This window comes from Kryptolebias marmoratus, linkage group LG13, assembly GCF_001649575.2.
Source record: "Kryptolebias marmoratus isolate JLee-2015 linkage group LG13, ASM164957v2, whole genome shotgun sequence".
Lineage (NCBI taxonomy): Eukaryota > Metazoa > Chordata > Actinopteri > Cyprinodontiformes > Rivulidae > Kryptolebias > Kryptolebias marmoratus.
The window spans coordinates 10,562,198-10,587,862 of record NC_051442.1 but is presented as its reverse complement, the minus strand read 5'-3'; the positions used below and the strand labels follow the sequence as shown (position 1 = coordinate 10,587,862).

The following is a 25,665-nucleotide window of genomic DNA, read 5'->3' as shown; positions in this document are numbered from 1 at the left end:
CCTAAGAGTTGCCAAACATTTGAGGACAATAAAAGTCAGATATTAAAAAGTTTATGATGCAAATAAAAAAGTCCTTGTGAAAAATAGAAGATATGGGTACCTGCATGGTCCACAATATCCACTAGATGGCTGGCTTTCTCTGTGTTAATAATGATGCACAAAAGCACAAAAAGCTGTCAGAGTTTTATTAAAACTGGAACCACATGACACTCTGACCCTATAAAAGCAATTCTACTAATTAGCCCCGAGCCGTCGGTCTCTCAGGGAGGGAGATGGTGCAAAGCAGAGAAATATTTAGCTGATCTAAAAACCAAAGGGACCCGAATCTGTTCTTGGCTGCAAGCGGATGTTTGGATGCCTATGGGAAATATTCATCACTAATGTTGCCGCAATTATTACACGACGAGAAGTATGCGCTGAAGAAGGAAGACAGTGGAAGGAGAATATATTGGAGTCTCGTCACTGCTGCTGCCGAGCAGCTCCAGTGGAGCAGCTCTGGTTGACGGGCTCCAATTTGACAGAAGAGGCTTCAGCCAACCGTCACTCCTAATACTTTCATGATGGTAAAAAAGCCCCCACTTTTTATTCAACAACTTTTTCTACCACTTCCAGTAGTCCTGTTTTGATCCCGGACGTGTTGATTGAGTATTTCAATGCAGGAAAGAGGTACAAAGTAACATTTCTGGCATGTGGGGAAGGCAGTTTTGCAGGAAATTAAATCTGGATTATGTAAGTAAATACCAGTTTTCTCACACATAACCATGATCCATAAACATTTTTGTGATGGCTTGCGAGTTTATCGTATTAATGCTGTTCATGAATTTAACTAGAACATGAATAATATACTTTATGCTCCTCTTAGACAAAACTGAATGTAGGACAATAAAGTTATATTTCAAGGCTGGAATTCCTAAGCATATTGAACGCATCGGAGTCCAGAAGAAGAATGCAAATCACTCACCATCTTTCATGTTGAGGCTTTAAACGAAAAACATTTCGTAAATGACATTATGTCGATCTCATCTAATTTTGTGAGAGCTTGTGAGACGTGTTAGTGCTCGAGGATTGGGTTGAGGAGGAGTCTCGGCTAATAACACACCATAATTTCTGCTCAAGATCTGTAAAACTGGCTGACGTGTAGCCGTTCTTTTTGTTTGCTAAGGTCACTTAGCTGTGGGGGCTATTTTGAATGCATTTGATTCCAAAAGTTAATCAGTTGTAGATCCGCATTCAGTGATTACTGTCTGACAGTTTCATTAAAAGCCCCTCTGCTGGTTCATGAGCTATTTTGCTAACAGACAGACAGACTGAACCCGAGCAAACAGACAGACACGGGAAAAAATGTAATCACCCTTTTAAAATGTGGATCAACAGAAACCTACAGCTGTATAATTCTTCAAAAATGCTGTTTAAAATCAGTAAATGTAGATTTAAATCACCCAGGTAATCATTTGTGGAGTCGAATTAGATTTTTGTGCTTGTTTGCTTCTGGAAAAAAAGGCTTTGAGATGCTTTTTTAAGAAGAAAGTTGTTTTTTTTTAAAGGTCAGAATATAATAGAAAGTTGTGTTTATTTTTTGATATGTGACTTTGTTCCACAGGAGGCTTTCCAAAATATCCTCACCTATTTGTTCCAGCAGAGACGGGGATAAGGTGACCTGGTGTGGTTATTTTTCTCCTGTCAAAATAAAATCAATATCTGCTCACAGCTGAGCTGAGGAGCTGCACGAACACAAAGACGTCTTTGTCTTCCTCAGGCTTTTTCAGCCCCGTCTCATCCTCCCGTTTAACACTTTAAACAGATGCAGATTGATGCCGAGGCCTTTTTCATCAGTGCTGACGTGCTACCGGTGACAGGCTTTGGGCCAGATGTGCAGAGCGGCGTGATCCATGGGAATTTCACCTGAAGATGGACATTTCACATGCCTATAGGTTCACTCACTGGGAACTGGTACAGTTCTGGTCCCAACTATCACCTCCCATGCATTACAGAATTTAAAGTAGCTTGAATCATTTTACGGTAGTAAACAAATAAAGTATTTAGAATCGATTCACAGAGCAGAGCACAAGACAAAAAACAAATCATTAATCCAGTTCAGTCCAAAACAGATCCAGATTCAAATCCAGTTGTGTTCAATTCATTCAAAGAATAATACAATACAACCACATACAGTATCATATGGAATGTTAATTAGTAAAAAAAAAAAACAGCTATCTATCTAAGGAAATCAGCAGATTGCAACAAATCTTCACTTTGGCTCAATCCTCCATCCTGGAGACAGAGGAAAGGAATGACTCTCCTTTAATTGGAAAATGCAAAAGTGCACAAAATGAGTAAGGAGTCTCTGCATAAAAATGGACGGGTCATCCCCACACTGTGATCGTCCACCCTGACTGGACTCACAAAACGTGATTGGCAGGATTTAGAGTCAGGAAGTCGGCGTTCCGAGATAACAAGAGGCTGCTTTTCTTCACTCAGGCTTTACAAAGTATTCAACAACAGAATCAAATTTTCATTCTTTGAAATTTATTAAAGCAGGCCTAATAAAAAGTGTCATTCCTAGTATTTAATTTAAAATACCAGTCAACAGAGGCGTCTTCTGGGGCCAATTTTTTTTAAAATATCAAATGAGAGCTGACAACTTAAACAGGCAGTAGAGACATAAAACTTCCAAAATAATCCCCTCTGTGGTTCACACAGAGTCCGTAATTTATCCAACTCAGCAAATTCACTAACTTTATTAATTACATTTGGAGCTCGGCATCACCACAGATGTGTTTTGTGCACATCAGTCATGCGGTCAAAGTGGTCACGAGTCGGTTTCGCTTCGCCGCTGGATCTGAGCGCAAACTCCGCCTACCCGGGTCACCGCTTTCTCACCTGGGCCGCAAACGGTCAGCAGCCACTGGGAACTTTTAATAATAGTTTATTTGCTTACTAATTTTTAGTATTTAGTAATTAAATTCCCCATTTTGGGGACGACCCACCCTTTTGTGTTCTGCAGAGATTTGTCTAAAACTCTCTATTTGAGTCTTCTTGCACCAGTTTGGAGGCCATTTCTTTTTCTTTTTTTGGTACATGTTACAGCTTTTTAAGTCTACAGGAATCCTTTTTTTTCACGATGACAAGTTAAAGCTGTTTACAAAGGATTTTAGTGGGATTTAGGCCATGATTCAACATTGTATAGACTTACTCCTTTCTTTTCCAACAATTTCTTTACCTTGATGTGGTTCTGTTGACATGTCTATGTTTCTGTTTTCTGATCCTGGTTTCTCTGCTTTCAGAGCCTCCTTAAAACCTTCAGTGAACTCTTTATCAAGGACAACAAATGAGTCACAAAGATCCTTTATCCTGGTTTACTGTAGGTTAGTTGCATTTCTTCACCAGCTTCAGTCACTTCTGCACATCATCTTATGCATGACTTTAATAAGCTTTGAAGGATTTCCTCCAAGATAAGTTGGATTTGGTTGAGAGCCATATTTTGGCTCCACAATGGGCCTAGCAATCAAAGCTTTGATGTCATGTTTGCAAAGTAAGAAAAAAAAAATACCTGAAAAAAGGCAAATTCATTCATGCCAAACTGCTGGGGAAAAAAAGCCGAAGTGTTTAAATTATGCAGGAAAAAGTTGCAACAAGTTCCAACAAACAGCATCAAACCTTCATGACGGTGGAAATACTGGGCAGAATTTCAATTTGTGGATCTATTTGGCTGCTTGCCTCTGGATTGAAGGTCACACAGCAAGTCTTTGTATATTTACGCTTCATTTATAGATTCTAATGGGGTTCAAAGGGCGTTTTGTTGAAGAATTATCAATTAATTAATTGCATCCATTTATTTATTTATTTATTTTAATTAAAAGGTCCATCTCTGCAGTGAGCATTAAAAGGAAATGAGCTCAGAGATGAGGGTTGTGTCACTGGATGATTGTGTTGTTGAAATTGAAAAGCTGGACCAGATAAACTGTTTAATCTGGAACCAGAGGGCAAACTCAAAAACCACTGCGCGTCACAACAACACAAAACCTTTGATTAGACTTTTGAAGTTATTTAAAAAGACAGAACAAACTAAAGGCCTAGCATTCCTTGAAGAGGAATGCAAGTTTTAGACTAAGACCATTTCCTGCGAACAGAGTTGGAGTCAAACGTTTTTAATAATTATACACGATTGCATGCAACACTGTGACATGTCACATGATCAGTTAGATCCCTAATTACTCATTGAAATGAAGACTCACAAAATGACGCTGTAACCCCACTGACAGATAAAAGGCTGTATTTTGTCCTTGTAACCCCAACTCAATGTCTAACTTATGCTCCCGACATCAGACGAATACTGAATTCTGTTTTCCTTTTTAAATGTAATTAGGGGTTATAAATCTTTTGGTGCTCTAAATTATGCATGTATTCAAATGAATCTGAGTTTAAGGACATTTTTCTCTTTCTTCTCCTCTTTCATGAATTTAGAGTGTACCCTTTAGAGGAACGGTACCGAATTGCTGGGGTGATTAGTTGTGTTAAGGTTTTTTGTTTTTTTTTGTCAGGTTTTTCTCTGCTGTTGTGCATCCTGCTCATACATATATTGTTGTTTTGGGCCATTTTTTTCTGTTTCTCCTCACAGATGTTTTGAAGACAGTGCCAGTATCACATTGTTATTCTGGACATGTATTTGCATATCAAGCTGCTCTCCTATGCGAGTCCTTCTGTGTGTGTCGGTGTGTGTGTGTGTGTGTGTGTGTGTGTGTGTGTGTGTGTGTGTGTGAGGGGAGGTCGGTGGGTGTGTCACTGTCACGCCTCAGTATACTTGTTCTGCTCCATGCCCTCAGCTCTGCAGGGATCGCTCTGATTGGCGAACCACTGCTGTGAGACGAAAAGCTGAAATCTGCTCCAAAGTTATTGGCTCGTGTTTGATTTTGAAAGCAAAACTGTGATCCGCAGATAATTCTGTACATCTTGGGGGCAAATGCAAAAATATATTTCCCCTGTTTCTCCATGAGAGATATAAACTTTGCGCTGTAATGAGAAATAGAATAGTTTTTGTCTTCATGAACCTTTTCAGATTTTCTTTTTTAATCTCGTTTCATGCAGGGTTCTTAGAGAGTTCACTGAGGAGAAACAAACCGTATCTGACGATTAAACGTGAAATCAGACTAACTTGATTATTTACTGCTTTCATTGCTTGCTGCCATGAAAGGCGAGCAACCGTGTAATTGCTCGTATCTGTGTGTTCACTTGTCTGCCTGTTTGCAAAATATCTCATGAACTATTGAATAGATTTTATTAAAACTCTCAAAAACAATAATTTAATGTACATTTACAATTGTCGACACAATTTAAGATGGCCACCACAATTACCTGACTTTAGGGAACACAAAAACATGTATAACTCTGTCCATTTTACAGCTGCTGAGCTAAAATTTGGTGTGGTAGTAGCTGAGAGTCATTCAGAACAGAAACTCTGAGAACTAACATATCCTCAGATCTTTGTTAAACATTTTGGCATGCAAGGCAATGAGCATTCCTTCTATGAATGCTGAATTCATTTCTCATTTCTCATTTCATTGATAATGTTTTGGTAAAACATGTTTGTTTAATGAATGAGAACTCGGCATGAAATTGTCAAAACCTTTATTTAAAGAGCATAATTGCCGGACACTGTTATTACCTCATATATAATCAAACAATTTACTATGAAAAGTCAAAAAGACACTGAAAAATTAAAGGGAGTTTTATTTCAAGATGGCCACCACAGCCACATCTTGCAAGATGTGTTAATGTTCAGAGTAAATGTTGAGGATGACTCTCAGCTACTGCCATATTAACATGACCTCATTAGCTGCAATTTTGAGTAAGTTATAGCCATTTTTGTGCTGGCAAAGGCAGTTATCTTGAATCGGGTTGACTTCTAATGTTCTAATGTGGTTCTTGACATGTTTTGCTAACAAACAGAACAGAGTTGATTCCAATAAGCAATGGCAAAGTTTTAAATTAGATCTTGCTCAATTGCCAAATTGCAAATACATATCATCCTCATAAATGCAAAGAAAAAAAACTGTTTTAGAAAGAATGTTTGGCTTGTTTCTTTTGGAACAACTTCAGACAGAGTTCTGAGTACATTGGTATAAATCCCAGTTTGTGATTTTATGCTTTTGAAAAGGAAACTGTTCCTTCGGTTGACTAAAAACACTGTTCAACAAAAGCAATAATCCTTACAAAGACAAATTGCCTAAAAATTGTGCATGCCGTGTTTTCTGCAGCCGGTCATGACATTTCCCTCTCTTTTTTTTTTTCTACCAGAGTTTAAAACTTGTGTTCACATGGGGCTTTAGCAGAATGTCAAATCAAACCCTCCTCCCTTCCTCTGGCGCATGTCTCATTAACATGCAGCGCAGAAACTGGTGTCCTCACAAGGGCAGAGCCAGAATGGCGTGGAGGCAGAGCAGACTTGGATGTCGGTGAATGACATGGAATCGGAGGCCACTTCTGCGCCCTCTGGGATTAGTGACAAAAGCCAATTGAGGGCAGAGCTCTTATCTTCATCCTTCAGTCCTCTCTCATGTATCATGCAAACAAACACGAGCGATGCAAAAAGCTCAGAAGATATTTTAAAAGCTCACACAGACAGTGTGCTTACTCACACTGCCCTAATTAGCTTTGACAAACACTGTACATTTTTTTTCAAGGAAATCGGAATTGTTGTCGATTTCCTGTGATAGGCCTGGAAGTCGTCTTGCAGAGTGTGATCAGCAGAGTGAAGGTGAGGGGAAGCCATTATTAGAATAATTAAATCATTTGCATTGCTCTCCTTTCTCTGTCCTTGGTTTCTCCCTTAACGCACTGAGCATCAGTGCCAGAAGGGTCTTATTAAAATATTTATCATGTCCCCCCCCCCGCGCCTTCTCTAGGAGTTCAGATTAAGAAAATATTTTCATATGTGCTCAAACTCCAGAAAGCTTCAAATATATTCACATTTTGTCTGAGGTACGTATGTGAAGCTAGTGAACATTGGATTAGATATGAAGCAGACGTCACATCGCTCGTCTCTGTTCTGCTGTGGCTCTATTCCCCTCCGGTGCTCGTGTCTGCAAGGCAGATGGCCGAGGACCCTCGCATCTGTGAAGGAGAAGGCGCCTTTTTCCCTTCACAGAGCAGGGGCAAGTGTCATCTGCCACACGGTTAACACCCTCATGAATACCACTAAGGTGCTAACAAGCTCATATGTGATTCTTAGAGTGCACATTGACTTTAAATTTGATGGGACTGATTTTTATTTATTACTTTATTTGCTGAACACATTGTTCCTACATAGCTGAGCAATCCAAATGGTTATAAACATGAGAACATACAAATACAGAAGGTGTAATTATTTTAAAATGTGTTTGGGAAAACAGGGGTGGATTCATTTGGGTACAATCTGCAACGTCACCACTAGATATCAGTAAGTCACAAATACTGATCCCTGAAACCCAAAACATGGCAAGCGTGCTGCATTGAATTATAAACATAATTCAAAACCTGGTTTGTTTAATTTCATGTGGAAAGATTTGAGTATTATTACTGCAGCAAATTATTATGACCTTCTGAATGTTGTTTATGCACAGTTCTTTCAGGGAGAGCTCCAACCAGCAAAGAAATACAAACAGTCTGAGTCTTTATGGTTCCATTTGTATCAAAATAGACTTTTTTTATTCTAAGAATCAATTTTTCTTTTTGCCTCAGCCTGCTTTAGAATCCAGTGTGTGACACCCATTGTTTTTTTTTCTAAGATTGCACATAACACCTTTAAAGTCACCTTGCAAGCAGGAACATTGTGAACGTGTTAGTTTAGTGACATTAGCTGTCAACACAAACTGTACCTTAGTGCAGATTCGAAACACTCCTCATCACAGCCGACAATCTGAACTCGGTTTGGAGTCAAATGAAGGCACAGGCACAGGGAAGTGAGGCTCTTTCAGGCAGGTGGACAAGCAGACAGGTAAGCAGAAGCTGGAGAACAATGGCTCCAAAGCAACTATGTCAAACCAAGCAGGAGGAAGAGAAGCTGGACTTGTAAGGAGCGGCAGAGAAGAATTTGGGAAAAGGCTGGCTGGTGTAATCACACAACGAGTGATGATGAGGGCTGGGGGGTGGGGGGGCATTCCACCAGGCTAAAAAGTGTGACAGCAGTGCAGGGGTCTGGGTAGCAGGGAGAAAGAAAGCATGGCTCTCAGCAGGGACAGAGACAGAAATTGTGACAGGCAGAAGTCCTGTTTAAATAGATTCTGTCAAAGTGCAGATGCATATTTCAAAACTTGTCCAGATAAATCTGAACACCATGACAGCACAGCACAGAGGGAGGAAGTGTCAGCCTGTGTTTTGTGCCCACAAAGTGACATATTTTACGAGTAAAGCCATCTTTATTTTGACAGTCAATAGAAGAAAGTAAAAAAAAAAAAAAGATGGAAGGGCTTGTTGTGAATAATGTGCATTTTTAACATGTAAATACGCTCAACATATTCATACTTAGCAGCTCTGTTTAACAACAGAGAATGAACAAACTGAAGATGTTCAAAAGGCTATCCGCAACTAGAAAGATATTACTTGTTCAGAACTTTTCCACAGAACTTTCCACTTTCAAACATCTGAACTATGGCTTTAAGAGGTTCTGTTTCCTTGTTTTCCTCATTCATCTGCTGGTTTGAAGTCTCAGTCGAGGTGTCCTGTCTCTGTCTGCTGAGCAGCAAAGCAAAGACCCAGGTTTAAACATTGATTCATTGACTATTTTATCAGATCACTGTTCTGGCTTTGGCTATTTGTATGCCAGAGCTGAGCAGCCTCCTGACTGCGAGGAGCATCTACTTTGGCCAAACGAGCACCGACACGACACAGAGGAATAGGTCTGACTGTTGATGTGATCATTATTGAAGTTGATGAGCAAGCAGAGAGGAGAGTGGGAGGGCGGAGAGAAGGGAGTCACACACACACAGAGGGGATAGGATTAGAATGAGCACCGCACACACACCCAACACCCCCTTTTCTTCCCTCTTCGCCACTTCTCGAGGAAAAAAAAAAAAAAAAGCTGCATCATTCATTAACAGCAGCCTCTGTTTGTGTATCCATTCATAGAGAGGAGCTGCATCTGTCTACTCCAGCTGCAGTGTGTGCGCGTGTGTGTATGTGTGTCACAGTGAATGACAGAGAGGCAGAGCAAACAGACAGGCTAACGGGGGAGATCTCTGGGGCAGCAGATATCCAGTTTGCCCGGCTGCAAGACTGAACACAGGATGGATTTCTGCACGAAATGAGCGCGCAGGAGCTGCCTCTTACATCAAAAACAGGTTGGTAACTCTCATTTCTTCATCGCATCCTGCTGAGGCTATTGGCTGCTTTTATTGAAAGGTTTCCAAATTAGTTTTTTTAATATGCAAAGAGGGGCTTATTGTTTCAAATGGAGTCAACGGGAACTTCATACGGCTGATTACAAAGACCAGTAACAATGGTATTGTGTGGGACAAAAAAAAATGGAAAAAGAATTAGGGAAGATGGAACTCTCATGTTTCTGTTTGCCTCTGCATCCAGTAAAGGATATAAGGGGGGATGTGTGGAAATATTCATGGATGCATCCAATCGTCAACTTGGGAAATGAGCCGGCTTTTAATAGGGCAGTGGAGGGGATAAATAAGAAGTAATGAGTGGAGCAATTGTCTCCCCAGAGTGAGGTAAAAAAAAAAAAGGAAGAAGACATAAAAGTGTCCTCTTAGTCAGAGAATAAAAGCAGGTTTGTGTTTCAAATTTTATGTGACTCACTCTGCTCCAAAGTAATAAACAGGAAGTCAGTGAGCTGCATGGAGACAACCTGTCTGGATCTGTCTGGCCACGTTCAGAAGTATAAGGAATAGTTAAAAAAATGGGAGACAGGTGTAAATATACACTTAAACTAACAAGCAGACGCACACGCACCAAAAACATCAAAGGCACAGAGCTCATTATCCACACTAGCCACTGACCAAAAAAAAAACACCCAACAACCACCATCCATTACTGCGTGTCTGCGTGGGTTTGGGCTCCGGTTACTTTACTGTCAGTTACAACAACCAGTTTGAAGCTCCTTTGAAATCTCATCCCAATTTGTTCCCTTTCAAAGCCGCACTTTAATGCTCCGAATATCTGAGAGAATCAGATAACAGCGAGGTCACAGTGGTGCTCGACCCCTGCTGTCGCTCTGAGTGCATTCAGGTGTGCAAGCAGGAGATTTTTTTTTTGTTATTCAAATGTGGCGGCAATGAATAAAAAATCCCAAATCCATTGTTTAGTAGAATAAATTCAATACCATCTCCTTTTTGTACTCTAAAATGGCAACCTTTCGTTTGTTTGTCCCGCAAAAGGATATTTGAAAACGGAGAAAGCTTGTGATGCATCACTTTCTGTTCACTTTCATCACCGCTGCATATCTGCGACCCCTGTGAGGGTTATCTGTGGTATTCGGAGCAGCAGGAGCCATTTGGGATTCATGTGATTTGAGCCCGAGGTCTGTTTTCAGCTGATCTGGCTTAAAATATAAGACGTTGAGCACGTTTGATACTCAGGCTATACTTTTATCTCTTGATTTTTTTAATCTAAATTTTGCTTTTAAGGCTAAAATGAAATAAAAATGTGTGCGTGTGTGTGTACATGTGTGTAAAGGTGTGAAAAGCTTTACTATTTGCTTAGACTTGCATACCTAGATTGTAAATATGCGATTGGCTTTTGGCTCTGGTTTTTCTACTTTTTCAGGCATTTGCTACAGACACAAAATAAAAAATTAAAAGTCTGGCATTCTGAAAGGAATGCATTTTGCCCCAGCCTTTCATGCCAGAGTTTTAGACTCAGATCATCTTACGCTGCAAAGTATGTGTAGCCATTTTGCTCAAACCTGAGAATTGACATGATGCTGAATTTCATGCAAACTGAGATGTCACACTCGGAGTATATGTTGCGAATGACTCTCATCTACTACCACATCCATTTTAAGCTTAGTATCTGTAAAACTGGCTGAATTACAGCTGTTTTTGTTCTACTCAAAGTGGATTACCTGTGACAATCATCTTGAATTAGGTTGACTCTGTAAAGCTTGGTACAAACTCCACAAGAACCAAGAAATTTGTTTTCTCAAGCTGTCAAGGACAAGAGGAAAGTTTGCCTTGACGTGTTATTTAGATTTTTATACTTCCTCACTGCCTCGGCTTGCTGCTCCTCAAAACTTCTGCACCAGCAGAAATACAGGAATGCACACATTTTAAACACTTTAAATCAATCAAAGACCAATCACACATAAGTTCTCAGACACCGCCGAGAAAAAAAAGTTTTGTGCAGATGCTGCATCGAGAACAAAATGCAAGAACTCCAAAACCAAGGCTGTGAGGGGAAAAAAATGATGTAGTTTTTTTTCCTTGCAGCCTTGAGTCAGTCAATTGTAGATCTCTCTAATTTGTTAGCACTCAAAATATGTGATGAGGATCAGTCTCAGCTACTTCCACACCAGATGTTAGGTCAATATCTGTAAAACTGATTTTGTTAGGACCATTTTTGAGTTTTTAATCTCAGTTCGCTGTGGCAGCCCTTTTTAATGGGGTTAACTCCAGATGTCAATCAGTCGTAGATGCACATCCAGTGATTACTTTCAGCAGTTTTCATTAAAATTCCTCCAGTGATTTGCTTATGTCCTTTGGTGATGGGTGACAAAGCATGCATATGTATCCCAGGTCTTGTAAACACACACACGAAGGATGTGGACAAAACGCTGTGACATTTTGTTAAATCTCGTCCATTATTCATCAAGAGAAAAGCTAATACCAGAACTGAACGGACAGCAGATCTTGCCTCACTGGGAAGTTTAGCATTTTGGTAAATATTTGCACTACAAGCACAATTTATTAAAACTGGAGTAATTGCGAGGGCTGCTTTGTGCTACAGATATCCCAGAGTTTAATTAGAAACAGCAGGGAGTCTAAGGCAGAATTTATTTGTCCCTGAATGAACTAACTAATAGAAAAAAAAATATGGAGACTGTTATTGTTGATAACAGAACATTAGCAAAATCTGCAAATTAATTAGAATAAAAGAAATACTTGCAAACAACGTTAGTTTTGTGTTTCAATTTTACTGCCTGAAACAGTGCAGTTCTGTGCAGAATTTACTTTGCTAAAACTTTATATGCAAAAAAAACCCCACAAGAAAACAAAGTTGTGACCATTTGGGAGAACATCTCAGGATATATGTGTAGACAGGACACATTAGATGCATCAAATTAAGGCAAATATACAGTAAATAATGACAAAGACACATAAATGGAAGGGGAAAATGAAAAGACTAGAGGGGGCAGATCGAGAAAGTGGAGCAGAGGAAGCTGCGCGGCACAAAGTCTCAGGAGGAGCTGGGCTGAAGGCACTCCACAAGCAGCAGATGAGGTTGTTTGAGCAGAGACTCGCAGAGATCGTGCAGATCAAAGGTGAACTCAGGAGGAGAAAAAAAGGGGGGAGTCAAAGCTCTTTGGTGGATCACAAAACACATGTTTATGTCAAGACTGAAGGAGGAAAGCTACAGAACTTCTGGAGAAAGATTTGCTCAAGGCAGACAGGAGCCAAAATATATTTAAAGCACTCAACAGAGCAAAGGAATCCAGAGCTGACAGTAGAATAGCTCTTTATCAGAGGTGTTTTTTAAGAGTAAAGAGGAGGAGCGAATCCCGCAAGAAGCCATTGATGAGCTGCGAGCTGGCAGACTTAAAGTAAGATGAAACGGTAAAATGGGAAGGCTGACACATCGAAAAGCCTCAAAATATCTGAGCCTAACTCTTGCAAGAAAGCAAATACACTCCTTTTCAATTGCTTTGGAAGCATAGAGATGTAAGTCGTTTCATGTAAAGTCCAGTGACATCCAATCTTAAGGAAAAAAAGAGGTTTCTTTATTAGGCAATTTCTTTTCAGAGGAGCAGCAGCTGTACTTCTGGACAATCCACCCAGAAGATGCACAGGCAACCAAAAAACTTAAAGAAACACGAGAGAGGAGCCTCAGCTGAGACTAAATATAATTCATCTGTTTGAAATTCTTCTGCAGAGGGAACAAAGTGCAGCTGAACATATTTATGCTTGACCCTTAAAGACCACGATAGCTTCAAGTGTCAGTTTGTGGCAACAGAAAAAGAAAACGCTGCAAAGAATTAAAGACACCAAATAACTTCCATACCAGATCTGAACTTCCTGAACTTCCTGTCATCTATTAAGCTGATAGAGGAGCTTAATAAAGGAGGATACTTAAATTAAAACAAAAGGGCAAGGATACCAATTAACTCAAGAAGAAAAAGGAGATTTCAGTTCAGTTAAGAAGAGATAAAAAAAAAAATAGGCCTAGCATTCTTTGGAGGAGTGCGTATTGCTCGCTACCATTCATGCAAACATTTTAAACTAAGATCATCTTCGGTTGAAAGGGGACAAAATTATGTCAGTTTTGGTCAAATCTTGTGAATAAAATTATGTGAGTTGACTAATATTTAATACCACAGTTATTAGCAAAAATGTTGAGTAATGTGGAGTACTTTGTGACCGACTCTCAGCTACTACCAAACCAAACTTTAGCTCAGTGTTTGTAAAGCTGGGTGAGTCATAGCCATTCCTGTGTTGGCTAAGGCTGATTAGCTGTTGTGGCCATCTTGAACTGGATGGACTCTAAAAGTGAATGAATTGTAGCTGGACACACGATTATTACTTTCTAAAAGTTTCATTAAAATCCAACCAGTGGTTCGTGAGATGTTTTAAACATAAACAAAACCTACACAGAGAAAAGGACAAAAATCCTACAGAGGAGAAATAGGGGTGAGTGAGGCTAAAAGTAATTTTAAAAACCTCTAAAAATTGGGTTTCTGCTGATGCCCTGCAGTTTTGCTTTAGATTTCCCTGATTGTATTTTGTACCTCGTGGCATCACAGCTGTGCACCGCAAAAGAAGTGGCAAAAAAAAAAATACAAATAATGGGGAAAAGTATATAACTCCTCCTGGGTATATACTGAGTGAGGATTAAAAGCCACAAAAAGTCAAAACTTAAAAAGAAAAAAAAAACACAATGTTTGTCCAACAGCCCTCCTTATGGACAAACATGAAGGCATCAGTACCTTTTTCCTAACCAGCTTAAAACGTCATTAACACATCAGTTTGTTGCAAAACACAAATTAGTATAATTGTATAAATTATTTGCTTAATTACAGGCTGAAAATAAAACAGAATATTGATGAGGGATCGCTCCAAAGTCGCATGCTGATGGAAGAAATGTGCTCCATCATCCTGGTCTCATGGGATGGTAGTGAAACACAAAATAAAAATCAGTCAATAAATCCTAATGAACACAAACTGTACTTTTTGTGACCCCCCCAGGCGTGTTTTTAAAGGAATGCATGTGAGGGGGAGGGTAGAGAGATGCCTTTCAAGCCTTTTGCAGTCGAAGTGAAGCTCTGGATTTTGCAAAGCGTTTTGTAGAATTTATAGGTGAGGTTAAAAGGTGTTAAAAAGTGTGTTTTTAACACGCAATGACTTTTAAAGATAAGGTTCCATAAGGCGGCCAAACAGTGAGTAAAAACAAAAGTCAAGTTTAAAATGAAATGGGTGGGACAGAAAACAGAAAATACTTGTCTCCACCATGGTTTTTGTTGTTAAAGCTGAAATCTAAAGATTATTTGGCACATCATTATAGAACCAGTTCTGTCTGACGGTGTAAAACAATTGTAATAAGGTACTGAGAGGATGCAGCTGCGTAGACAGTAGAGTGTCCTGAGATCATATTTGGGAGATAAACTCAAGAGAGGGATGCAAGTCCAGTTCATGCATCTAGCTTTGACAATACTTTTCAAAATGTAGGCAAGTTTTCTTTTAAATAAATTGAACATTTTTGTTGTAGCAGCTGATAGAAATGGATAAGACATGGATAACAGCCAGAATGTCTTTCACAGAAACTTGTATAATATATGTAAACCTTCGACCACAACCTGAGAGTTGAAGCCAGAACCAGTACAATCTTCCTTTACAAGTTAAAAGTACACCTCAGATATATTTTTTTAGGTGTTCACTTTTGTTGATTTGAGTTCAAATATTCATTTTTTCCCCAATACATTTAGCTGTAATGAGTTATTTCATGCTTTAAAAAGGTAATGAGACACCAGTGCAACATGCAGGCATAGTTACTGCAGTGTTTTGGGTCGTTTTCAGTGTTTCTGTGAGGAGAAAGACATTCCTAGAAATGGTGCCATGTTTACGACGACACTTTTAGAAATAACAAAAAAAAAGATTATTTTAAAGAAGCTGTTTTTGTGTGGACAAAGCATTTAACTTGAGCACTCCCTGTTGTTAGAATTTTGGGGTTAAAAGGCAGAATACGTTAAAGGTTAAATTTGATATTTTTATGTAAGTGACAGAAATCTCAAACGTTTTAGGTTAAAATCATAAAACAGGAACCAGCAGTTTGCATGTAACTCAGATTACGCACAAAACTGCTGACCACCACTTTATTTTCCTCCAATAAAAACATTTTTCCCCCCAATTAGCCCTTGGCATTTGAGTCCTACCTTTGCAGCTCTTCCTAAAGAACAGAACTAGTGGCATTCGTCATGTGCAGGTGGGCGTGCGTGACTACGTGCATACGTCTAACCTCTTCAGACTCTGCAGGACTGCCCGGCTTGCCCTCTTAAAGTAGATTAGCTTGAAAAAGAACGGCACGTACGTTGTTGCCTGGATACAAAAAGCATCATTAGGCACAATTATCAGCCACTTCAGCTCGCAATAAACAAGCTTCATCGCAGATTTAAAAACAACATATCATGAAGGACGACAGCTTAGCCTGGGCTGCAGACAAAAGACGACTGTAAGGGCTGGGACAATTAAAAGGTATCAGAGAAGAAGGGGGAACTCATCATGGAAATGTACAGAAAAAAGTAGGTGGTAAAGCATTTCAGAAATGAAATTAATGAATCCCTTTTGACGCAGACAGCGGAGAGGATTTATTGCTGGAAAGCTAAAGAAATGAAAATAAATCGGAGGAGAAAAACACACCAAACACAAACAAACAACAAAAAAAGTCCAGCTTACAGCGGGATGGGATGACCACGGGGAGCGCTTGATAAAGAAAACAGAGTTAGGACGAGAGAGCGCAGAAACTGCAGAAATAAGGCAGCTCAGCTCTTCCATCCTAATTATTCCGTGCATCTCCCCGAAGGTACTTGGAGCTGTAAATTAAAGAGAGCAGAGTTCTCGTCAAATTCACCCAGAGAGGGAGAGAGACATGAAAGGGAGTGAAGAGATGGGAGAGAAAAGAGATTGGGGACAGAGTGGCTTGCTTTAACTTTAGTCGCAGCGTTCAGGAAAGTTTGATTTCTCATTAAAGCGGTGACGCTTTCTGCGAAGGTTTCAAATTCTTTATAGGTGCATTCAATTAACTTTACATCTATAAAGGTTCAAAACCGAGGGAAAGCAGGAATCGTTCAGTTTACATCTGTGTGCAAACCTTACTCATCAGGGAACAAAAGCCTTATTGGGTGAATGCTATTATATGAATAAGATCATTTTTCTCATTATTTTTCCAGCTCTTTTAAAAACACAGGTTTCAGCGGTTTTGTTAGAGCTTGTTGTGAGAGGAACGGTTCATTGGTCTAAAATTGATACTGTGAAACAGCTACTCACTCTTTGTTGCAGGCTGACACAAAACAGGAATCACACAAAAGCATAAACAGTGGTTTAGGGTCCTCTTTGGGAAAGAACAATTCCTTTAAATAAGAAATTTTCTCCTCTCCAACCCTGCTGAATTCTTACAAAGCACCCAAGAAATAAAGTGATACCTGAAAGAATTTGCTGGCTTTATTACTATTGCTGGTTTCTATGCCTTTTACGTCTATTCTACAGCCTGCAACTTTGTCAAGCTATTATACCTGGCAGATTTGAAATATTTCAGAAACTATTTAAAGGTAAAAGTGGGGAAAGAAAAGTGATGTCAGAGTGCTGCTGTTTGGATCCAAATAGTCACAATCCCTTCTAATAGTTTGTAAAGAGCAATGCTGGCTACAGTTTTCCAGCACATAGACATATCCCTTCCTTGCATGTAAACCCAGATCTTACTCTGATTAATGACTTGAACAAAACATTTAAGTAATTATTGTAACACTGGATCTGATAAGATTTGTACTGGAGAGCGCTTACAGTACCTATGCAAAAAACAGATAACAAATCTCCCTGTTTGAAATTATAATTTGTTTAATGATGCATTTAGTCTTTTCCAGTGTTTCATCTGTAAACTCTCTCTCTCTCTTTTTGCACTAAAATACTGAAACTGTTCAGTTAATGGGGTCCACACACACACACTGTTAATGCAGTTCAAACGGCTTGTGGTGAGCAAATATATTTTCCATCTCTCCCCTTGAATATTATGCAAGTGGTGGGGCATGTAGGCTATATGGGGCATGGTGGGATGAATAATGAAATGGAGAAGGGGAAGAAGAAGAAGAAAAAAAAAGAAGTGCAGGGTTAGCAGATAAGAGCAAAGTGAACACACACTAGATGAAAAGTGTGTGCTGACCTTTCGCTTTCATTCTAGTCATGGTCATTTATTCCTCCTCTTTGAAGTGTCTCTCTCTGCTGTCATAGATCAAGTTGAGCCACGAGACGGGCCTGAACCCAATACAAATCAGCCCTCTTTGCCTCCAACTTTCACCGACAGAGACTGCAAATGTCTTCACAATGCACACACACACACTCGCTTCTCATCCTGCAGTCAGCTTTCGACTCATGCAGTCATTTATGGTGGAACATTATGAACAGTATTAATACACAGAAGAAGAAGATTGGCTCTCAGTCGTCATTGTGAAAGCCGATTATGAGGAGTTTAATTTCATCAGATAAGTATGCCTTCATTTATGAGCAGACGCAGCTGCAGGCAAGAAGTCTGACAGGCAGTCAATGAGACAATCACGCCCCCTGCTGTCTGTTAAACTCTACTCCTTAGAGCAAAAAGGGGTTCTGTAATCTAACCTTTCCACATAAGAACCTGATAAAATCTTAATGCATCCATCCACAGGGGTTTTCTATATGTTTTGGGGCTATTGTCCTTATATATTACACAAAAGGTTAACTCATTGCACTGACATATTGTGAGTCATGATAGCTACACAAAAAAAACTTTACATTTCTGTACCTTGAACACATTTTGTTCACAAGCTTTCCTACATTATATAGCATAATAGAAGGCAATTAAGTGACCAATTTTCAGCTTTTTATCAGCAACTTAAGATATCCTTACTCTGAAAGTGAAGGCAATTGGTTTTTGCCCATGTCTGTGTGTGTGTGAGAGAGAGAGAATTGATTGTGTATATTGTTAGCGAAATATCTCATGAACCACAGGACAAATTTTAATGAAACTTTCAGAAGGTAATCCCTGGATGTACATCTGAATTTAGTTTGTTCGTAGCTGAGAGTCATTCTAAGACATGCTCCAGAGGTGTAAAAAGTGGCAGGTCCTTATTTATTTAAAATTTATTTAAAAATTCCTTTCAAACTAGTTGGTGTAGCTACCACTTTATTATACTTTATTGTATGTTTGTGTCATTTTTAGAGCTCAGTCAGGTGGTTTTTGGTTTTACTAAATGCCATTTTGTTTTCCTCAAGTTATTATTTTTGTATTGATTATCTGATAAAAGTCTGTTCAGCACCCTGGAGTAAAATGTTCACCCCCAAATCAAAAATGCACACATGCTGCTGGGAAACAATACATTTTTGACAGCTCCAGTACACAAAAAGAAAGATTCTCCTGCAGGTCTTTTAAATAATTAATGTTGAAGTGAGGTGTGTTTCTGCTTGTTTTGCAGTAAATCTCACCTTCCTTTTCCCTTTCCTCTTCCAAGTGTCAGTCAGGATGTCAGGGATGGACGTCCTGCTGGTGGATCATAATGAGACCGGAATCACTCCGATAGACAACGGGACGTTCCTCCACTTGTCCCCGACGTCCGCCTCCACGTCGGCGGCCGCCTCCTCGCCGGGACACCAGGGCAACGTTTACGTGTACGTGTGGCTCTTCCTCGGCCTGCTGGTGTTCCTGCTGACGCTGCTCATCATCTCCCTTCACAGGCTGAAGAACATCATCTCCTCGTCCTCTTCGGTCCCCGACTGCAGCAGCGAGGGAGGGAGCTCCTTCACCAACATGGAGATCTGCAGCATTTCGTCCACTGTCTCGGCACTCTCCACCTCAGGGAGCTAGGACTGAGCTCACAAAGACTCGAGGAGCTGCACGCCGTCCTTAGTGGACGCTTACATGCAAAACACAGACGAGCATGCGTTCACACAAGGGCCCAAAAATCACACAAAAACAAACAAACAAAAAAAATGAATACAAAATGACATTCCATACATGCATATTTTAATCCTGAAAGTGCAATAATTCCAGGGATGAAGAGCTCACATTGTGATGAAGAGTGAGAGTGATCATACTATGAGGCATCAAACTCATTTAGGTGTTCTCCCACTGCAGGGAAGCACATAATAAAGGATCTTTTCTCCTACGATTTTTGTCGTATTTACTTTCCGATTGTACAGCATGTCTTGTAATGCCTGCAGATCACACTGAAAACGCAATATTAAAACTATAGACCTAGCATCCTTTGAAGGAATGCATATCACCCGCCACCTTTCATGCCAGAGTTTCATCTCACGATGAAAAGGTGTGGAGTCACAGCCGTTTTGGTTGAACATTGTAAACGACATAGTGATGACTCTCACCAAATTTGAGCTCAAATCAGTATCTGTAAGACTAAAGTTATAATCATTTATGTGTTGTTTTTTTTTTTAAGGTTGATTAGCTGTGACTGCCATCTTGATTTAGGGTGACTCCAAAAGTTAATCTGGTGTAGATGTACACCCAGTGATCACTTCCCGGGCGTTTCATCAGAATCCATTCAGTGGTTCATTAGATAATACTGCTTTCATGGCAGACAAATTAACACTCGCACATAGAATGGTGTGTGTGGCGGCGGGTGATCATAATACTACAGAGAACGTTGTACAGAGATGCATGCATGTGCTCATTTTAGGATTTTTAGGGAAATTAAGTAACTGTGAACATGCGAAAGTGACTTCAAATCTAAAGTCTGGAGAAGAAAGGTTGCACAAAGAAGAACAGAAAGGAGAGGAAGCAACAATGGTTGAAGACTTAACAGCTTTTTACTTCAGCTACATACGAGATGGAATCCTACTTCTGAATAACAGAGCTGCCTGCGTTACTTTCTCTTCCTTGTCAGTTCATGTAGCATCTGATCTCAGGCTTCAAAGGGCCTGAAGAAGGAGGGTTCTCCGCAGCTGCCGAGTCGTTGGGCTCAAGGAAGTCGCCACAGCAGAGGATGTTTCCCCTCCTCTACAAGAAGTATTTGGATGGTATCAGAAACTTTAAAAAAAAATGATGTTGCATATTCTACAAGGATGTTTTCTTTTAAATAAATTTAAGACATGTATCACTTTTTTATGATTCCAAAGTTGGATATTTTCCCTAAACAGTCCCAGTTCAAGCACATTTTTATATTGTTTTCACTGATGAAGCGCCTCTGGAGGAGTAGGGCTGCAAAGGGAACTTAAGGTGGGAAAATTTTGGAAATATTTCAAATTGGAATCTTTCCATGGGAATTAATTGGACACATAGTGGGATTTTAAACAAACTATTATATCCAAACAAAAATATAAACATTTTGTTTTGTCCTAGGAAGATAATGTCATGAGCAAACAATAACTTTGACCCACAGTTCAACTTTTTACTTTACTATTTACACCTGTCCCTACACGCCCAGGAGACGTCATCTTTACTGTGTAGTACCTTTCATTGCACAGTTCAGCTATGATATCCAGTTGTTTTAGTCAAGATGATGCTAAAATAAAATTTTCCTTAACTACATTTAAAATCCCCGCTAAAGGGCCAGCCTCAATATTTTAAATTCCAGGTTTATTCCCATGAAAAGTTTCCGGCATAGGACTTCTTGTTGTATCCTAGAACAAAGCTGAAAGAGCTGACTGTGGACATGGACTACTTTGTAAAACTGTCAGGACTCTGTATGTCTGTTTTCAGCTTCAGCAGTAAAAAAAAAAAAAAAAAAGAAAAAAAAAAAAAGATAGAAATAACAGCATATATTCCAACAAATTATTTTTGCAGTGCAACATTTTAACCAAACTTTAATTCATTTTCACTTTGGAGGAGGATTGTTCCTTTTAAACGTGGTGATGAATGATGCTGTAAGACATCCGTAATGTCTCATGATCATGAGGGAAAAAAAGTATTATATATATATATATATATATATATATATGATCAATTAAAAGTCCAGACTTCAAATTCTTTGCATATTTTATTTTTCTTATCATGATTTTTTTTCCAACTCACACATGTCATATTTTACATCTTTGCAATAAAACATGAATACAATAGTTTTTAGGGTTTCATAGATCCAAAAATATTTAACCTTTTTTTTTTCTTTTTGGATACGTAAGTTGAACCTGTCGATAAGAGTATGTGCATGTTTGATCGAGATGGCTTCACACATACAGCAAGTCTCACGTGTTGTCCTCTCTCTCCCCTCCCTCCGCCCAGCCTCTATCAGCTACAGAATCATGATATTGCTTACAACTGTGAGGTTGTAAAACTTAAAGAGTCACACATGAGCTCAACGGTTTTAAATACAAACATCAATGCACAAATAATCCCGAAGGAGAATGGACCTAAACGGAAAAGGCAGCCGACCAGAAAGAACCAAGCTAATAAATAATGATATGTGATTGGTGCAAAGTGCAAATACAAAACAAACTTTTACATTGAGTTGATTCTCTTGGTTTTCTTTTTTTTTATCTCTTTAAATAATCAACAAATGTGTGTGAGTGAAGGTTTCCTTTGCACTTTCAGTCCTATTCAGCTGAGTGAGTCTCCTGCCAAGCCTGAACCAAGACTATATGTACATATTTGACAAAACAATCACTAAATATACAAAAAGAAATCATGTCAGTCTGGTGTTCATCCTCTGTGGTGGAACTGGCAAGATCTCCTCATCATTACCGTCACCGGTTTTTAAAAAAACAAAATCCCCATCCTTGACACCACCATCGTTACCATCAGTCTTGTCAATGTTATATTAATTATTACACAGTATTTTACATACAGCAAGTCATTAATAAATTAAAGGTGAGAAGCGCAGTTTTTGTAGTGAAAGAACGAGTGTGACTCTGAAAGAAGCAGAGCCTTATTTACATAAAAATCAGATTTAACCCTGCTGTGGGTGAAAATAAATAAATAAATAAATAAACCCAAGCTGATTAAATCCAAGAAGACAAAATCATTTTCAAAATATTCAGGCATTTTTTCAGCCGTAAAATTTTTAAGATCTAGCCAATAGCACCGATTTTTGAAGAGTGGCTGGTGCGTTTTTTTAGACCATTTGTAAATCAATTAAATACTCTGAAGGAAACTGGAATTTTATAATCCACTCAAATATTTATGAACCGAACTCCACTGACGTGAAAACTAGAGGACAAAAACTTGAACAGAAAAATAAATGAATAAAAGAGGAAACAGGAAATCTCTATCTGTGACGATTTAAAAGGACCAGGATCGGCAGCTGTGGCCGTCCGGTGAGGGGTGGGGGTGGGGTGCACGTATGATGGACCTCAGCACAGTTTGCTCGTTGTCCCCACGCTGCAGACGTTCTGTTGGATTAGCAAGGGTTTGGTGTGTATCTTCTGGGTATTATAGGTGTCTGTGGTTACACGCGTGCTCAGAGGAACCCGTTTCCACCAGCACTTGTCACACATTCTCAATTCAAGGGAATGAGAGCTTAAGGTCCGGCACTAATTTTTCTCCTTCTCGGTACCTGTGGTTTCCCCGTGCGGCAGACACATGGCAGAACATATCACCTCCTCGCTCCTCTCTCCTCTTCGTCACTTTACCGACCTTAGTATCTGTTCTGGTGCTCGTAGTGCCAGCGGTTGAAGTCTATGTTGAAAGCCACGATGCTTCCAGAGGCCATGCCAGTGATTAAAGTCCTGCGGGCAGAACACACGAAACATCCCATTTAAAAGCCCAGCTAAGAAACCCCGGGACATTCTGTCTGCCTCAACAAATAAGTCCATTCTACTTCAAACTCAGTCAATGTAACAGGAAAAATTTGCTGCTTTGGACTACATTCATAAGAGAAGTGGTTTGTTTTGAAGGGTCTTTTCTTGTAATGTGGGCTAAAGATAGGTTTTGGCATAGCCTAATTTGCCCTAGTTGCTAGGGAACATAATTAATGGACATGTGACATTACCTGTGTCCTACAAATACAAGCTTTTATTTGGTTCTTTTCTACTAAGGCTGACAAGAAACCCCCGGTAAAGAGAGCCAATGCTTTTTCGCATTAGTTGCTCATTTCATTTCAAAGCTCACGCTACATTCGAGCACGTTACGGTTATTTTTTATCCTTTCACAGCTCTGCAGACTTACAGGCACTGCTAACAGGCTATTAATCACCACAATTAAAGCAAGGTTCTGAGCAGCATCAGTGTTGAAGACTATAGAACATAATGCCTTGTCCATGTTTTCCTTTTTGAAAGCGATATTGCTAACGTGTCTGTTAGCGTATGAATTCTTTTTTTTCTCTTCAAGTTTAAAGTTTCTATTGCGTGTTGCTGCTACCACCAGGGGGGGCTACAGCTCTGACAAGAAAATATCTGAACTATCACTTTAAAGTTATATTAATTTACCTTAAATAGAGACACGTTTCGTTCTGGCTAGGGTTAATGCACCTGTTGCTAGGGAACATCATCAAAAATATTGTACATCATGCAATAACTAGTTTCAGTTTTCTTTCTTCTCTTGGAGGTGGTTTTATCGTACCTCTGGTCATGTGAGAGGTCCATGGCACGGATGCCGGCGTCGCAGCCTGGGTAGATGTAAAGCTGTTTGAAGTCACATGCCTGCCACACCTCCACAACTCCATTATCACCTCCCGTCACCAAGTTCTGCCCATCACTACTCAACAAGATAGCCTGAAAAGAGGAAAAGAGAGAGACGTGTAAAAGAGGTGAAAGGGGACTTTAGCTTTCAGGATGATTAGCGGATGAAATATTCAGGCACGCTCACATCTACAGTATTCACTCTCGCAGCCTTACCCGTGTGGAATCATTGACCTCCATTTGTGCCAGCAGTTTTCCATTTATGCTGAAGTTACAGAAGCGACCTCGCTCATAATTGATGATGCAGTGTCCCTCGCTGGACACTGAGATCAGACGGGGCCGCTGGCACAGCTCCGGACCCTCCAGGGCCCTTAGCAAGTCTCCGGTGATAGTGTGAACCAGACACGGTCCCTCTGAGGAGAAAAACCAAAGAAAGAACGTGTAGTAGAAATTCACTTTTCATCCCAGCAAACAGATCTTTGGTGACGGCAGTGAGTGAATCCTTTTTGTGTGGTTTAACTAAGTAGTTCATGTGTACACATTTCAACTTGAAAGTCCAAATAATCTGATTCTGGATGTTCAAACAAATGCAAACCTTTGGCTCCACTGATGACCAATCCCAGCTCTGCACAGACAGACACACACACCACCTCATGGTCATGTCCCGTCAGCACCGCCCTGGGAGCAGGGTAGTCACCTGAAGGAAAACACAGCATCACGCAGCTCGGGTTAAACCAACATCCTCGTGCACACACTGGCATCTGGAAACACGCAGACTTTTACACAAAAGACCACTTACTGTTGTTGGGGTTGTCCCCTATAATATGGTGTCGTCCGCTCCAGTACCAGAGAAGAAGAGTGGCGTCTCTGGAGCCTGACACGATGTAGCAGTCCCCTCCGATGTAGGACTCTGACCGAGCCAGACACGTCACCACATCCCAGTGGCCAAAAACTATTTGGGTCAGCTTTCCTATGGAGAGAAAGGGGACGGAAGTCTTAATCAGAGTGTGTCCTCTCCTCATACGTTTGAAGGTCATGGCTTCTCTGAATCCGGGAATAAAATCGTACAAGATGGAAGTGTCACCTGTTTACATCTGAAAAATGATTAATAAAGGGCTTTTCTTTATTATTATTTTTTTTAGACAACAAAGTGAAACAAAATCTCTTTGAATATAGAAAATTGGCAAAATTTACACAGAAAGTACACAGAAAACTTCTAAATTGTGACCAACCAGTTTCAGTGGAGTAAACTCTGAAGCTCTTGTCCCAGAAGCCGCAGACCAGGATGTAGCGGTTGTCGGCAGTAACAACGAAACAGTGCGTGTTGATCTGGATGCTCTGGTCCACCAGGTCAGTGATCTGACGCTTGTTCACTCCTGAGTTGTTTGCTACACAAAAAAAAAAAAAAACACAGAAATGCTGACTTGCAATAAAAGCATCCAAACAATGTTTATGCTCAACGATTATATAAGTGACCACTTCCAGTGTTGTTTGCTGTAACTTAACAGGATTCTACAGCTGCGATGGGAAATCCAAGTAGAGGTTATAGATATCTGAGGAACCAAATAAAAGCTAACTGATAAAGATTTGTTGTTCCGATGTGTGTGCACTGACCTATGAGAGGATCCATTTCAATGGGGAGATGATGAGCCTGTTCCAGTGAGTAGCCTGGAGCTCCACGGAGGCCTGCAGGGTCAGATAGTACAGTCATTTATGCACATAC

At 39.9% G+C, this 25,665-nt stretch overlaps 2 protein-coding genes across 17 annotated transcripts in view; one reads left to right on the top strand and one right to left on the bottom strand.

The window, feature by feature from the left end:
• The first annotated feature begins 8,421 nt into the window (after positions 1 to 8,421).
• On the top strand, positions 8,422 to 20,977 carry LOC108236925 (serine-rich and transmembrane domain-containing protein 1). 2 transcript variants are annotated; one of them, XM_017418002.2, is made up of 3 exons: positions 8,422 to 9,314; positions 18,887 to 19,043; positions 19,110 to 20,977. In XM_017418002.2, the coding sequence occupies exons 1-3, from the start codon at positions 9,278 to 9,280 to the stop codon at positions 19,237 to 19,239; spliced, it is 324 nt and encodes a 107-aa protein (XP_017273491.1). In that variant the 5' UTR covers positions 8,422 to 9,277; the 3' UTR covers positions 19,240 to 20,977. The 2 variants fall into 2 exon arrangements, with proteins under 2 accessions (XP_017273491.1, XP_037834989.1); XM_037979061.1 differs by having other exon boundaries at positions 8,425 to 9,314; positions 18,887 to 20,976.
• A 483-nt stretch (positions 20,978 to 21,460) lies between these two features.
• Positions 21,461 to 25,665, bottom strand: part of nbeaa (neurobeachin a) — a 106,505-nt gene continuing 102,300 nt past the window's right edge. For all 15 annotated transcript variants that reach the window (XM_037979049.1, XM_017418059.3, XM_017418060.3 and 12 more), the window contains 7 exons: positions 25,557 to 25,628; positions 25,175 to 25,330; positions 24,742 to 24,912; positions 24,538 to 24,639; positions 24,159 to 24,355; positions 23,884 to 24,035; positions 21,461 to 23,051 (listed from right to left, as the gene is read on the bottom strand). In XM_037979049.1, the coding sequence (XP_037834977.1) occupies positions 22,961 to 23,051; positions 23,884 to 24,035; positions 24,159 to 24,355; positions 24,538 to 24,639; positions 24,742 to 24,912; positions 25,175 to 25,330; positions 25,557 to 25,628 (941 nt within the window). In that variant the 3' untranslated portion in view covers positions 21,461 to 22,960. The remainder of the gene's footprint in view (positions 23,052 to 23,883; positions 24,036 to 24,158; positions 24,356 to 24,537; positions 24,640 to 24,741; positions 24,913 to 25,174; positions 25,331 to 25,556; positions 25,629 to 25,665) is intronic.

Bases quoted from the DNA above. Each gene is read 5' to 3' on its own strand.
- LOC108236925 (XM_037979061.1), top strand. From the start codon at position 9,278: ATGAGCGCGCAGGAGCTGCCTCTTACATCAAAAACAG. The intron at 9,315-18,886 runs GTTGGTAACTCT...TCCTCTTCCAAG, and splicing joins GCCTCTTACATCAAAAACAG to TGTCAGTCAGGATGTCAGGG.